Source organism: Petromyzon marinus, chromosome 66 (assembly GCF_048934315.1).
Source record: "Petromyzon marinus isolate PM22_M1 ecotype Great Lakes invasive population chromosome 66, UKy_Petmar_22M1.pri1.0, whole genome shotgun sequence".
NCBI classification, from domain to species: Eukaryota; Metazoa; Chordata; class Hyperoartia; order Petromyzontiformes; family Petromyzontidae; genus Petromyzon; species Petromyzon marinus.
The window spans coordinates 11,405,853-11,415,899 of record NC_133732.1 but is presented as its reverse complement, the minus strand read 5'-3'; the positions used below and the strand labels follow the sequence as shown (position 1 = coordinate 11,415,899).

General features: G+C 48.8%; 1 protein-coding gene across 1 annotated transcript in view; it reads left to right on the top strand.

Annotated features, from left to right (window-relative positions):
- Window positions 1-10,047, top strand: part of LOC142906536 (cysteine-rich venom protein TEL1-like) — a gene marked incomplete at its 3' end in the record, with an annotated part of 42,948 nt that overhangs the window by 8,983 nt on the left and 23,918 nt on the right. Inside the window, exon 3 of the mRNA XM_076054554.1 lies at window positions 2,079-2,169. Within this exon, the coding sequence (XP_075910669.1) occupies window positions 2,079-2,169 (91 nt within the window). The remainder of the gene's footprint in view (window positions 1-2,078; window positions 2,170-10,047) is intronic.

The following is a 10,047-nucleotide window of genomic DNA, read 5'->3' as shown; positions in this document are numbered from 1 at the left end:
CATTAAAATGCAAATCAATTTATAACATTTTTGACATGCGTTTTTCTGGATTTTTTGGTTGTTGTTATTCTGTCTCTCACTGTTCAAATAAACCTACCATTAAAATTATAGACTGATCATTTCTTTGTCAGTGGGCAGACGTACAAAATCAGCAGGGGATCAAATACTTTTTTCACTCAATGTATATGACATATTACTACATATATAATATATTACTATGTATTTAATATATTACTATATATAATCGATAACTATGTATATATGATTATAAATAATCGATAACTTTGTAACGCCACAACCAACACACCATTGTGACTGCATCGATCATTTGAGCCGATCCTGGGGGCCTCCCCTAGGTCGACTCAGCCTCAACTGAGTCCCTGGTGTAGCTGTGGTGTGTAGTGAACATCGCAGCACTGGGGAGAGACAAAGACGGCCGGGCGTGTTGGTGCTGGCCACCCACCCCCTCGTGTGCCAAAGTGCCGATAGCCTTCATAGCTACTGCTGCTGCTACTCGCTACTCACAGACACTTGCCCCTACAGTCTGTTAGAGGCTACACAGGGGGTCTTTGTCTTTGTGGAGAGTGAGTGGGTGGGTGAGTGAGTGGGTTAGTGAGTGGGTGAGTGGGTGGTGGGTGAGTGGGTGGGTGAGTGGGTGGGTTAGTGAGTGGGTGAGTGGGTGGTGGCTGAGTGGATGGGTGGATGAGTGGGTGGGTGAGTGAGTGGGTGAGTGGGTGAGGGGTGGGTGAGTGAGTACGTGGGTGGGTGAGTGAGTGGGTGAGTGGGTGAGTGGTGAATGGGTGGGAGGGTGGGTGCATGGGTAGGTACGTGGGTGGGTGTATCATTGTATGAGTGAGTAGTTGGGTGAGTGGGTGAGTGGGTGGGTGAGTGAGTGGGTGAGTCATTGTATGAGTGAGTGGTTGGGTGAGTATGTGGATGAGTGAGTGGGTGGGTGAGTGGGTGAGTGAGTGAGTGAGTAGTTGAGTGGTTGAGTGGGTGAGTGAGTGAGTGTATCAGTGAGTGGGTGAGTGTGTGAGTGAGGGGTGAGTGGGTGAGTGAGTGAGTGAGTGGGTGAGTGAGTGTGTGAGTGTGTGAGTGAGTGAGGGGGGAGTGAGTAGGTGAGTGGGTGAGTGAGTGGGTGAGTGCGTGATTGAGTGAATGGGTGAGTGAGTGGGTGAATGGGTGGGTGAGTGGGTGAGTGATTGAGTGAGTGGGTGAGTGGGTGGGTGAGTGGGTGAGTGATTGAGTGAGTGGGTGGGTGAGTGAGTGGGTGAGTGAGTGGGTGAGTGGGTGAGTGAGTGAGTGAGTGGGTGAGTGAGTGGGTGAGTGAGTTGGTGAGTGACTGGGTGAGTGAGTGGGTGAGTGGGTGAGTGAGTGAGTGAGTTGGTGAGTGAGTAGGTGAGTGAGTTGGTGAGTGAGTGGGTGAGTGAGTGGGTGAGTGGGTGAGTGAGTGGGTGAGTGGGTGAGTGAGTGAGTGGGTGAGTGAGTGGGTGAGTGAGTGGGTGAGTTGGTGAGTGAGTGAGTGAGTGGGTGAGTGAGTTGGTGAGTTGGTGAGTGGGTGAGTGAGTGGGTGAGTGAGTTGGTGAGTGGGTGAGTGAGTGGGTGAGTGAGTTGGTGAGTGAGTGGGTGAGTGAATGAGTGGGTGAGTGAGTGGGTGAGTGAGTTGGTGAGTGAGTGGGTGAGTGAGTTGGTGAGTGAGTTGGTGAGTGGGTGAGTGAGTTGGTGAGTGAGTTGGTGAGTGGGTGAGTGAGTGGGTGAGTGAGTTGGTGAGTGAGTGGGTGAGTGAGTTGGTGAGTGAGTTGGTGAGTGAGTTGGTGAGTTGGTGAGTGAGTTGGTGAGTGAGTGGGTGAGTGGGTGAGTGAGTGGGTGAGTGAGTTGGTGAGTTGGTGAGTGAGTGGGTGAGTGGGTGAGTGAGTGGGTGAGTGAGTTGGTGAGTTGGTGAGTGAGTTGGTGAGTGAGTTGGTGAGTGGGTGAGTGAGTTGGTGAGTGAGTTGGTGAGTGAGTTGGTGAGTTGGTGAGTGAGTGGGTGAGTGAGTGGGTGAGTGGTGAGGTTCACAGTGGCTTGCTGTGTTCACCAGGAGTGGAATGACGAGGCAGGCAACAACAGCTACCTCTGGTCACTCACGTGCACCATGGATCACAGCCCAGCGGCAAACCGCAAGACCTCAGGTAGCACACAACGTGTCTCAGTGTCTCTGTGTGTCTCAGTGTCTCTCATTGTCTTAGTGTCTCTGTCTCAGTGTCTCTGTGTGTCTCAGTGTCTCAGTGTGTCTCAGTGTCTTAGTGTCTCTGTGTGTCTCAGTGTCTCTCAGTGTCTTAGTGTCTTAGTGTCTCAGTGTCTCAGTGTCTCTGTGTCTCTGTGTCTTAGTGTCTTAGTGTCTCTGTGTGTCTCAGTGTCTCAGTGTCTTAGTGTCTCTGTCTCAGTGTCTCTGTGTCTCAGTGTCTCTCAGTGTCTCTGTGTCTTAGTGTCTCTGTGTCTCAGTGTCTCTCAGTGTCTCTGTGTCTCAGTGTCTTAGTGTCTCTGTGTCTTAGTGTCTTAGTGTCTCAGTGTCTCTGTGTGTCTCAGTGTCTCTGTGTCTCTGTGTGTCTCAGTGTCCTCAGTGTCTCTGTGTCTCTGTGTGTCTCAGTGTCTTAGTGTCTCTGTCTCTGTGTCTCTCTGTGTCTCAGTGTCTCTGTCTCAGTGTCTCAGTGTCTCTGTGTCTTAGTGTCTCAGTGTCTCTCTGTGTCTCAGTGTCTTAGTGTCTCTGTGTCTCTGTGTCTCAGTGTCTCTGTGTCTCAGTGTCTTAGTGTCTCAGTGTCTCTGTGTCTTAGTGTCTTAGTGTCTCTGTGTCTCAGTGTCTCTGTCTCAGTGTCTCAGTGTCTCTGTGTCTCAGTGTCTCTGTGTCTTAGTGTCTCAGTGTCTCAGTGTGTCTAAGTGTCTCAGTGTCTTAGTGTGTTAGTGTCTCAGTGTCTCAGTGTGTCTAAGTGTCTCAGTGTCTTAGTGTGTTAGTGTCTCAGTGTCTCAGTGTCTTAGTGTCTTAGTGTCTCTGTGTCTCAGTGTCTCTGTGTCTCAGTGTCTCTGTGTCTTAGTGTCTCAGTGTCTCAGTGTGTCTAAGTGTCTCAGTGTCTTAGTGTGTTAGTGTCTCAGTGTCTCAGTGTGTCTCAGTGTCTCAGTGTCTCAGTGTCTCAGTGTCTTAGTGTCTTAGTGTCTCTGTGTCTTAGTGTCTCTGTGTCTCAGTGTCTCTCAGTGTCTCTGTGTCTCTCAGTGTCTCAGTGTCTCTGTGTCTCTCAGTGTCTCAGTGTCTCAGTGTCTCTGTGTGTCTGTGTGTCTCAGTGTCTCTGTGTCTCTGTGTCTGTCTCAGTGTCTCTGTGTCTCTGTGTCTTAGTGTCTCTGTGTCTCTGTGTCTCAGTGTCTCTGTGTCTCTGTGTCTCTGTGTCTCTCAGTGTCTCTCAGTGTCTCTCAGTGTCTCTCTGTGTCTCTGTGTCTCAGTGTCTCTGTGTGTCTCAGTGTCTTAGTGTCTTAGTGTCTCTGTCTCAGTGTCTCTGTGTCTCAGTGTCTCTCAGTGTCTCAGTGTCTCAGTGTCTCTCAGTGTCTCTGTCTCAGTGTCTCTGTGTCTTAGTGTCTCTCAGTGTCTCAGTGTCTCAGTGTCTCAGTGTCTCTGTGTGTCTCAGTGTCTTAGTGTCTTAGTGTCTCTGTCTCAGTGTCTCTGTGTCTTAGTGTCTCTCAGTGTCTCAGTGTCTCAGTGTCTCAGTGTCTCTGTGTGTGTCTCAGTTTCTTAGTGTCTTAGTGTCTCTGTCTCAGTGTCTCTGTGTCTCAGTGTCTCTCAGTGTCTCTGTGTCTCTGTGTCTTAGTGTCTCTGTGTCTCAGTGTCTCTGTGTCTCTGTGTCTCTCAGTGTCTCTCAGTGTCTCTCAGTGTCTCTCTGTGTCTCTGTGTCTCAGTGTCTCTGTGTGTCTCAGTGTCTTAGTGTCTTAGTGTCTCTGTCTCAGTGTCTCTGTGTCTTAGTGTCTCTCAGTGTCTCAGTGTCTCAGTGTCTCAGTGTGTCTCAATGTCTTAGTGTCTTAGTGTCTCTGTCTCAGTGTCTCTGTGTCTCAGTGTCTCTCAGTGTCTCTGTGTCTCAGTGTCTCAGTGTCTCAGTGTCTCAGTGTCTCTGTGTCTCTGTCTCAGTGTCTCAGTGTCTTAGTGTCTCTGTGTCTCTGTCTCAGTGTCTCAGTGTCTCTGTGTCTTAGTGTCTTAGTGTCTTAGTGTCTCTGTGTGTCTCTGTGTGTCTTAGTGTCTCTCTGTGTCTCAGTGTGTCTCAGTGTCTGTCTCAGTGTCTTAGTGTCTCTGTGTGTCTCAGTGTCTTAGTGTCTCTCTGTGTCTCAGTGTGTCTCAGTGTCTCAGTGTCTCTGTCTCAGTGTCTCTGTCTCAGTGTCTTAGTGTCTCAGTGTCTCAGTGTCTCTGTCTCAGTGTCTCTGTCTCAGTGTCTCTGTGTGTCTCAGTGTCTCTCAGTGTCTCTCAGTGTCTCAGTGTCTCTCAGTGTCTCAGTGTTTCTGTGTCTCTGTCTCAGTGTCTCTGTGTGTCTCAGTGTCTCTGTGTCTCAGTGTCTTAGTGTCTCAGTGTCTCTGTGTCTCAGTGTCTCTCAGTGTCTCTGTCTCAGTGTCTCTGTGTGTCTCAGTGTCTCTCAGTGTCTCTCAGTGTCTCAGTGTCTCTGTGTCTCAGTGTCTTAGTGTCTCAGTGTCTCTGTCTCAGTGTCTCAGTGTCTCTCAGTGTCTCTGTGTGTCTCAGTGTCTCAGTGTCTCTGTGTCTCAGTGTCTTAGTGTCTTAGTGTCTTAGTGTCTCAGTGTCTCAGTGTCTCTGTCTCAGTGTCTCTGTGTGTCTCAGTGTCTCTGTGTGTCTCAGTGTCTCTGTGTCTCTGTGTCTCATTGTCTCTGTGTGTCTCTGTGTGTCTCAGTGTCTCTGTGTCTCTGTGTCTCAGTGTCTCTCAGTGTCTCAGTGTCTCTCAGTCTCTCAGTGTCTCTGTGTCTCTGTGTCTCTGTGTCTCAGTGTCTCTCAGTGTCTCAGTGTCTCTCAGTGTCTCAGTGTCTGTCAGTCTCTCAGTGTCTCAGTGTCTCAGTGTCTCAGTGTCTCTGTGTGTCTCAGTGTCTCTGTGTCTCTGTGTCTCTGTGTGTCTCAGTGTCTCAGTGTCTCTGTGTCTCTGTGTGTCTCAGTGTCTCTCAGTGTCTCTGTCTCAGTGTCTCTGTGTCTCTGTGTGTCTCAGTGTCTCAGTGTCTCAGTGTCTCTGTGTGTCTCAGTGTCTCTCAGTGTCTCTGTCTCAGTGTCTCTGTGTGTCTCAGTGTCTCTGTCTCAGTGTCTCTGTGTCTCAGTGTCTCTCAGTGTCTCTGTCTCAGTGTCTCTGTGTGTCTCAGTGTCTCTCTGTGTCTCAGTGTCTTAGTGTCTCTGTGTCTCTGTGTCTCAGTGTCTCAGTGTCTCAGTGTCTTAGTGTCTCAGTGTCTCTGTGTCTTAGTGTCTTAGTGTCTCTGTGTCTCAGTGTCTCTGTCTCAGTGTCTCAGTGTCTCTGTGTCTCAGTGTCTCTGTGTCTTAGTGTCTCAGTGTCTCAGTGTGTCTAAGTGTCTCAGTGTCTTAGTGTGTTAGTGTCTCAGTGTCTCAGTGTGTCTAAGTGTCTCAGTGTCTTAGTGTGTTAGTGTCTCAGTGTCTCAGTGTCTTAGTGTCTTAGTGTCTCTGTGTCTCAGTGTCTCTGTGTCTCAGTGTCTCTGTGTCTTAGTGTGTTAGTGTCTCAGTGTCTCAGTGTGTCTCAGTGTCTCAGTGTCTCAGTGTCTCAGTGTCTTAGTGTCTTAGTGTCTCTGTGTCTTAGTGTCTCTGTGTCTCAGTGTCTCTCAGTGTCTCTGTGTCTCTCAGTGTCTCAGTGTCTCTGTGTCTCTCAGTGTCTCAGTGTCTCAGTGTCTCTGTGTGTCTGTGTGTCTCAGTGTCTCTGTGTCTCTGTGTCTGTCTCAGTGTCTCTGTGTCTCTGTGTCTTAGTGTCTCTGTGTCTCTGTGTCTCAGTGTCTCTGTGTCTCTGTGTCTCTGTGTCTCTCAGTGTCTCTCAGTGTCTCTCAGTGTCTCTCTGTGTCTCTGTGTCTCAGTGTCTCTGTGTGTCTCAGTGTCTTAGTGTCTTAGTGTCTCTGTCTCAGTGTCTCTGTGTCTCAGTGTCTCTCAGTGTCTCAGTGTCTCAGTGTCTCTCAGTGTCTCTGTCTCAGTGTCTCTGTGTCTTAGTGTCTCTCAGTGTCTCAGTGTCTCAGTGTCTCAGTGTCTCAGTGTCTCTGTGTGTCTCAGTGTCTTAGTGTCTTAGTGTCTCTGTCTCAGTGTCTCTGTGTCTTAGTGTCTCTCAGTGTCTCAGTGTCTCAGTGTCTCAGTGTCTCTGTGTGTGTCTCAGTTTCTTAGTGTCTTAGTGTCTCTGTCTCAGTGTCTCTGTGTCTCAGTGTCTCTCAGTGTCTCTGTGTCTCTGTGTCTTAGTGTCTCTGTGTCTCAGTGTCTCTGTGTCTCTGTGTCTCTGTGTCTCTCAGTGTCTCTCAGTGTCTCTCTGTGTCTCTGTGTCTCAGTGTCTCTGTGTGTCTCAGTGTCTTAGTGTCTTAGTGTCTCTGTCTCAGTGTCTCTGTGTCTTAGTGTCTCTCAGTGTCTCAGTGTCTCAGTGTCTCAGTGTGTCTCAGTGTCTTAGTGTCTTAGTGTCTCTGTCTCAGTGTCTCTGTGTCTCAGTGTCTCTCAGTGTCTCTGTGTCTCAGTGTCTCAGTGTCTCAGTGTCTCTGTGTCTCTGTCTCAGTGTCTCAGTGTCTTAGTGTCTCTGTGTCTCTGTCTCAGTGTTTCAGTGTCTCTGTGTCTTAGTGTCTTAGTGTCTCTGTGTGTCTCTGTGTGTCTTAGTGTCTCTCTGTGTCTCAGTGTGTCTCAGTGTCTGTCTCAGTGTCTTAGTGTCTCTGTGTGTCTCAGTGTCTTAGTGTCTCTCTGTGTCTCAGTGTGTCTCAGTGTCTCAGTGTCTCTGTCTCAGTGTCTCTGTCTCAGTGTCTTAGTGTCTCAGTGTCTCAGTGTCTCTGTCTCAGTGTCTCTGTCTCAGTGTCTCTGTGTGTCTCAGTGTCTCTCAGTGTCTCTCAGTGTCTCAGTGTCTCTCAGTGTCTCAGTGTTTCTGTGTCTCTGTCTCAGTGTCTCTGTGTGTCTCAGTGTCTCTGTGTCTCAGTGTCTTAGTGTCTCAGTGTCTCTGTGTCTCAGTGTCTCTCAGTGTCTCTGTCTCAGTGTCTCTGTGTGTCTCAGTGTCTCTCAGTGTCTCTCAGTGTCTCAGTGTCTCTCAGTGTCTCAGTGTTTCTGTGTCTCTGTCTCAGTGTCTCTGTGTGTCTCAGTGTCTCTGTGTCTCAGTGTCTTAGTGTCTCAGTGTCTCTGTGTCTCAGTGTCTCTCAGTGTCTCTGTCTCAGTGTCTCTGTGTGCCTCAGTGTCTCTCAGTGTCTCTCAGTGTCTCAGTGTCTCTGTGTCTCAGTGTCTTAGTGTCTCAGTGTCTCTGTCTCAGTGTCTCAGTGTCTCTCAGTGTATCTGTGTGTCTCAGTGTCTCAGTGTCTCTGTGTCTCAGTGTCTCTGTGTCTCAGTGTCTCTGTGTCTTAGTGTGTTAGTGTCTCAGTGTCTCAGTGTGTCTAAGTGTCTCAGTGTCTTAGTGTGTTAGTGTCTCAGTGTCTCAGTGTGTCTCAGTGTCTCAGTGTCTCAGTGTCTTAGTGTCTTAGTGTCTCTGTGTCTTAGTGTCTCTGTGTCTCAGTGTCTCTCAGTGTCTCTGTGTCTCTCAGTGTCTCAGTGTCTCTGTGTCTCTCAGTGTCTCAGTGTCTCAGTGTCTCTGTGTGTCTGTGTGTCTCAGTGTCTCTGTGTCTCTGTGTCTGTCTCAGTGTCTCTGTGTCTCTGTGTCTTAGTGTCTCTGTGTCTCTGTGTCTCAGTGTCTCTGTGTCTCTGTGTCTCTGTGTCTCTCAGTGTCTCTCAGTGTCTGTCAGTGTCTCTCTGTGTCTCTGTGTCTCAGTGTCTCTGTGTGTCTCAGTGTCTTAGTGTCTTAGTGTCTCTGTCTCAGTGTCTCTGTGTCTCAGTGTCTCTCAGTGTCTCAGTGTCTCAGTGTCTCTCAGTGTCTCTGTCTCAGTGTCTCTGTGTCTTAGTGTCTCTCAGTGTCTCAGTGTCTCAGTGTCTCAGTGTCTCTGTGTGTCTCAGTGTCTTAGTGTCTTAGTGTCTCTGTCTCAGTGTCTCTGTGTCTTAGTGTCTCTCAGTGTCTCAGTGTCTCAGTGTCTCAGTGTGTGTCTCAGTTTCTTAGTGTCTTAGTGTCTCTGTCTCAGTGTCTCTGTGTCTCAGTGTCTCTCAGTGTCTCTGTGTCTCTGTGTCTTAGTGTCTCTGTGTCTCAGTGTCTCTGTGTCTCTGTGTCTCTGTGTCTCTCAGTGTCTCTCAGTGTCTCTCTGTGTCTCTGTGTCTCAGTGTCTCTGTGTGTCTCAGTGTCTTAGTGTCTTAGTGTCTCTGTCTCAGTGTCTCTGTGTCTTAGTGTCTCTCAGTGTCTCAGTGTCTCAGTGTCTCAGTGTCTTAGTGTCTTAGTGTCTCTGTCTCAGTGTCTCTGTGTCTCAGTGTCTCTCAGTGTCTCAGTGTCTCAGTGTCTCAGTGTCTCAGTGTCTCAGTGTCTCTGTCTCAGTGTCTCAGTGTCTTAGTGTCTCTGTGTCTCTGTCTCAGTGTTTCAGTGTCTCTGTGTCTTAGTGTCTTAGTGTCTCTGTGTGTCTCTGTATGTCTTAGTGTCTCTCTGTGTCTCAGTGTGTCTCAGTGTCTGTCTCAGTGTCTTAGTGTCTCTGTGTGTCTCAGTGTCTTAGTGTCTCTCTGTGTCTCAGTGTGTCTCAGTGTCTCAGTGTCTCTGTCTCAGTGTCTCTGTCTCAGTGTCTTAGTGTCTCAGTGTCTCAGTGTCTCTGTCTCAGTGTCTCTGTCTCAGTGTCTCTGTGTGTCTCAGTGTCTCTCAGTGTCTCTCAGTGTCTCAGTGTCTCTCAGTGTCTCAGTGTTTCTGTGTCTCTGTCTCAGTGTCTCTGTGTGTCTCAGTGTCTCTGTGTCTCAGTGTCTTAGTGTCTCAGTGTCTCTGTGTCTCAGTGTCTCTCAGTGTCTCTGTCTCAGTGTCTCTGTGTGTCTCAGTGTCTCTCAGTGTCTCAGTGTCTCTGTGTCTCAGTGTCTTAGTGTCTCAGTGTCTCTGTCTCAGTGTCTCAGTGTCTCTCAGTGTCTCTCAGTGTCTCAGTGTCTCAGTGTCTCTCAGTGTCTCTGTCTCAGTGTCTCTGTGTCTTAGTGTCTCTCAGTGTCTCAGTGTCTCAGTGTCTCAGTGTCTCTGTGTGTCTCAGTGTCTTAGTGTCTTAGTGTCTCTGTCTCAGTGTCTCTGTGTCTTAGTGTCTCTCAGTGTCTCAGTGTCTCAGTGTCTCAGTGTCTCTGTGTGTGTCTCAGTTTCTTAGTGTCTTAGTGTCTCTGTCTCAGTGTCTCTGTGTCTCAGTGTCTCTCAGTGTCTCTGTGTCTCTGTGTCTTAGTGTCTCTGTGTCTCAGTGTCTCTGTGTCTCTGTGTCTCTGTGTCTCTCAGTGTCTCTCAGTGTCTCTCTGTGTCTCTATGTCTCAGTGTCTCTGTGTGTCTCAGTGTCTTAGTGTCTTAGTGTCTCTGTCTCAGTGTCTCTGTGTCTTAGTGTCTCTCAGTGTCTCAGTGTCTCAGTGTCTCAGTGTGTCTCAGTGTCTTAGTGTCTTAGTGTCTCTGTCTCAGTGTCTCTGTGTCTCAGTGTCTCTCAGTGTCTCTGTGTCTCAGTGTCTCAGTGTCTCAGTGTCTCAGTGTCTCTGTGTCTCTGTCTCAGTGTCTCAGTGTCTTAGTGTCTCTGTGTCTCTGTCTCAGTGTTTCAGTGTCTCTGTGTCTTAGTGTCTTAGTGTCTCTGTGTGTCTCTGTGTGTCTTAGTGTCTCTCTGTGTCTCAGTGTGTCTCAGTGTCTGTCTCAGTGTCTTAGTGTCTCTGTGTGTCTCAGTGTCTTAGTGTCTCTCTGTGTCTCAGTGTGTCTGTGTCTCAGTGTCTCTCAGTGTCTCTGTGTCTCTCAGTGTCTCAGTGTCTC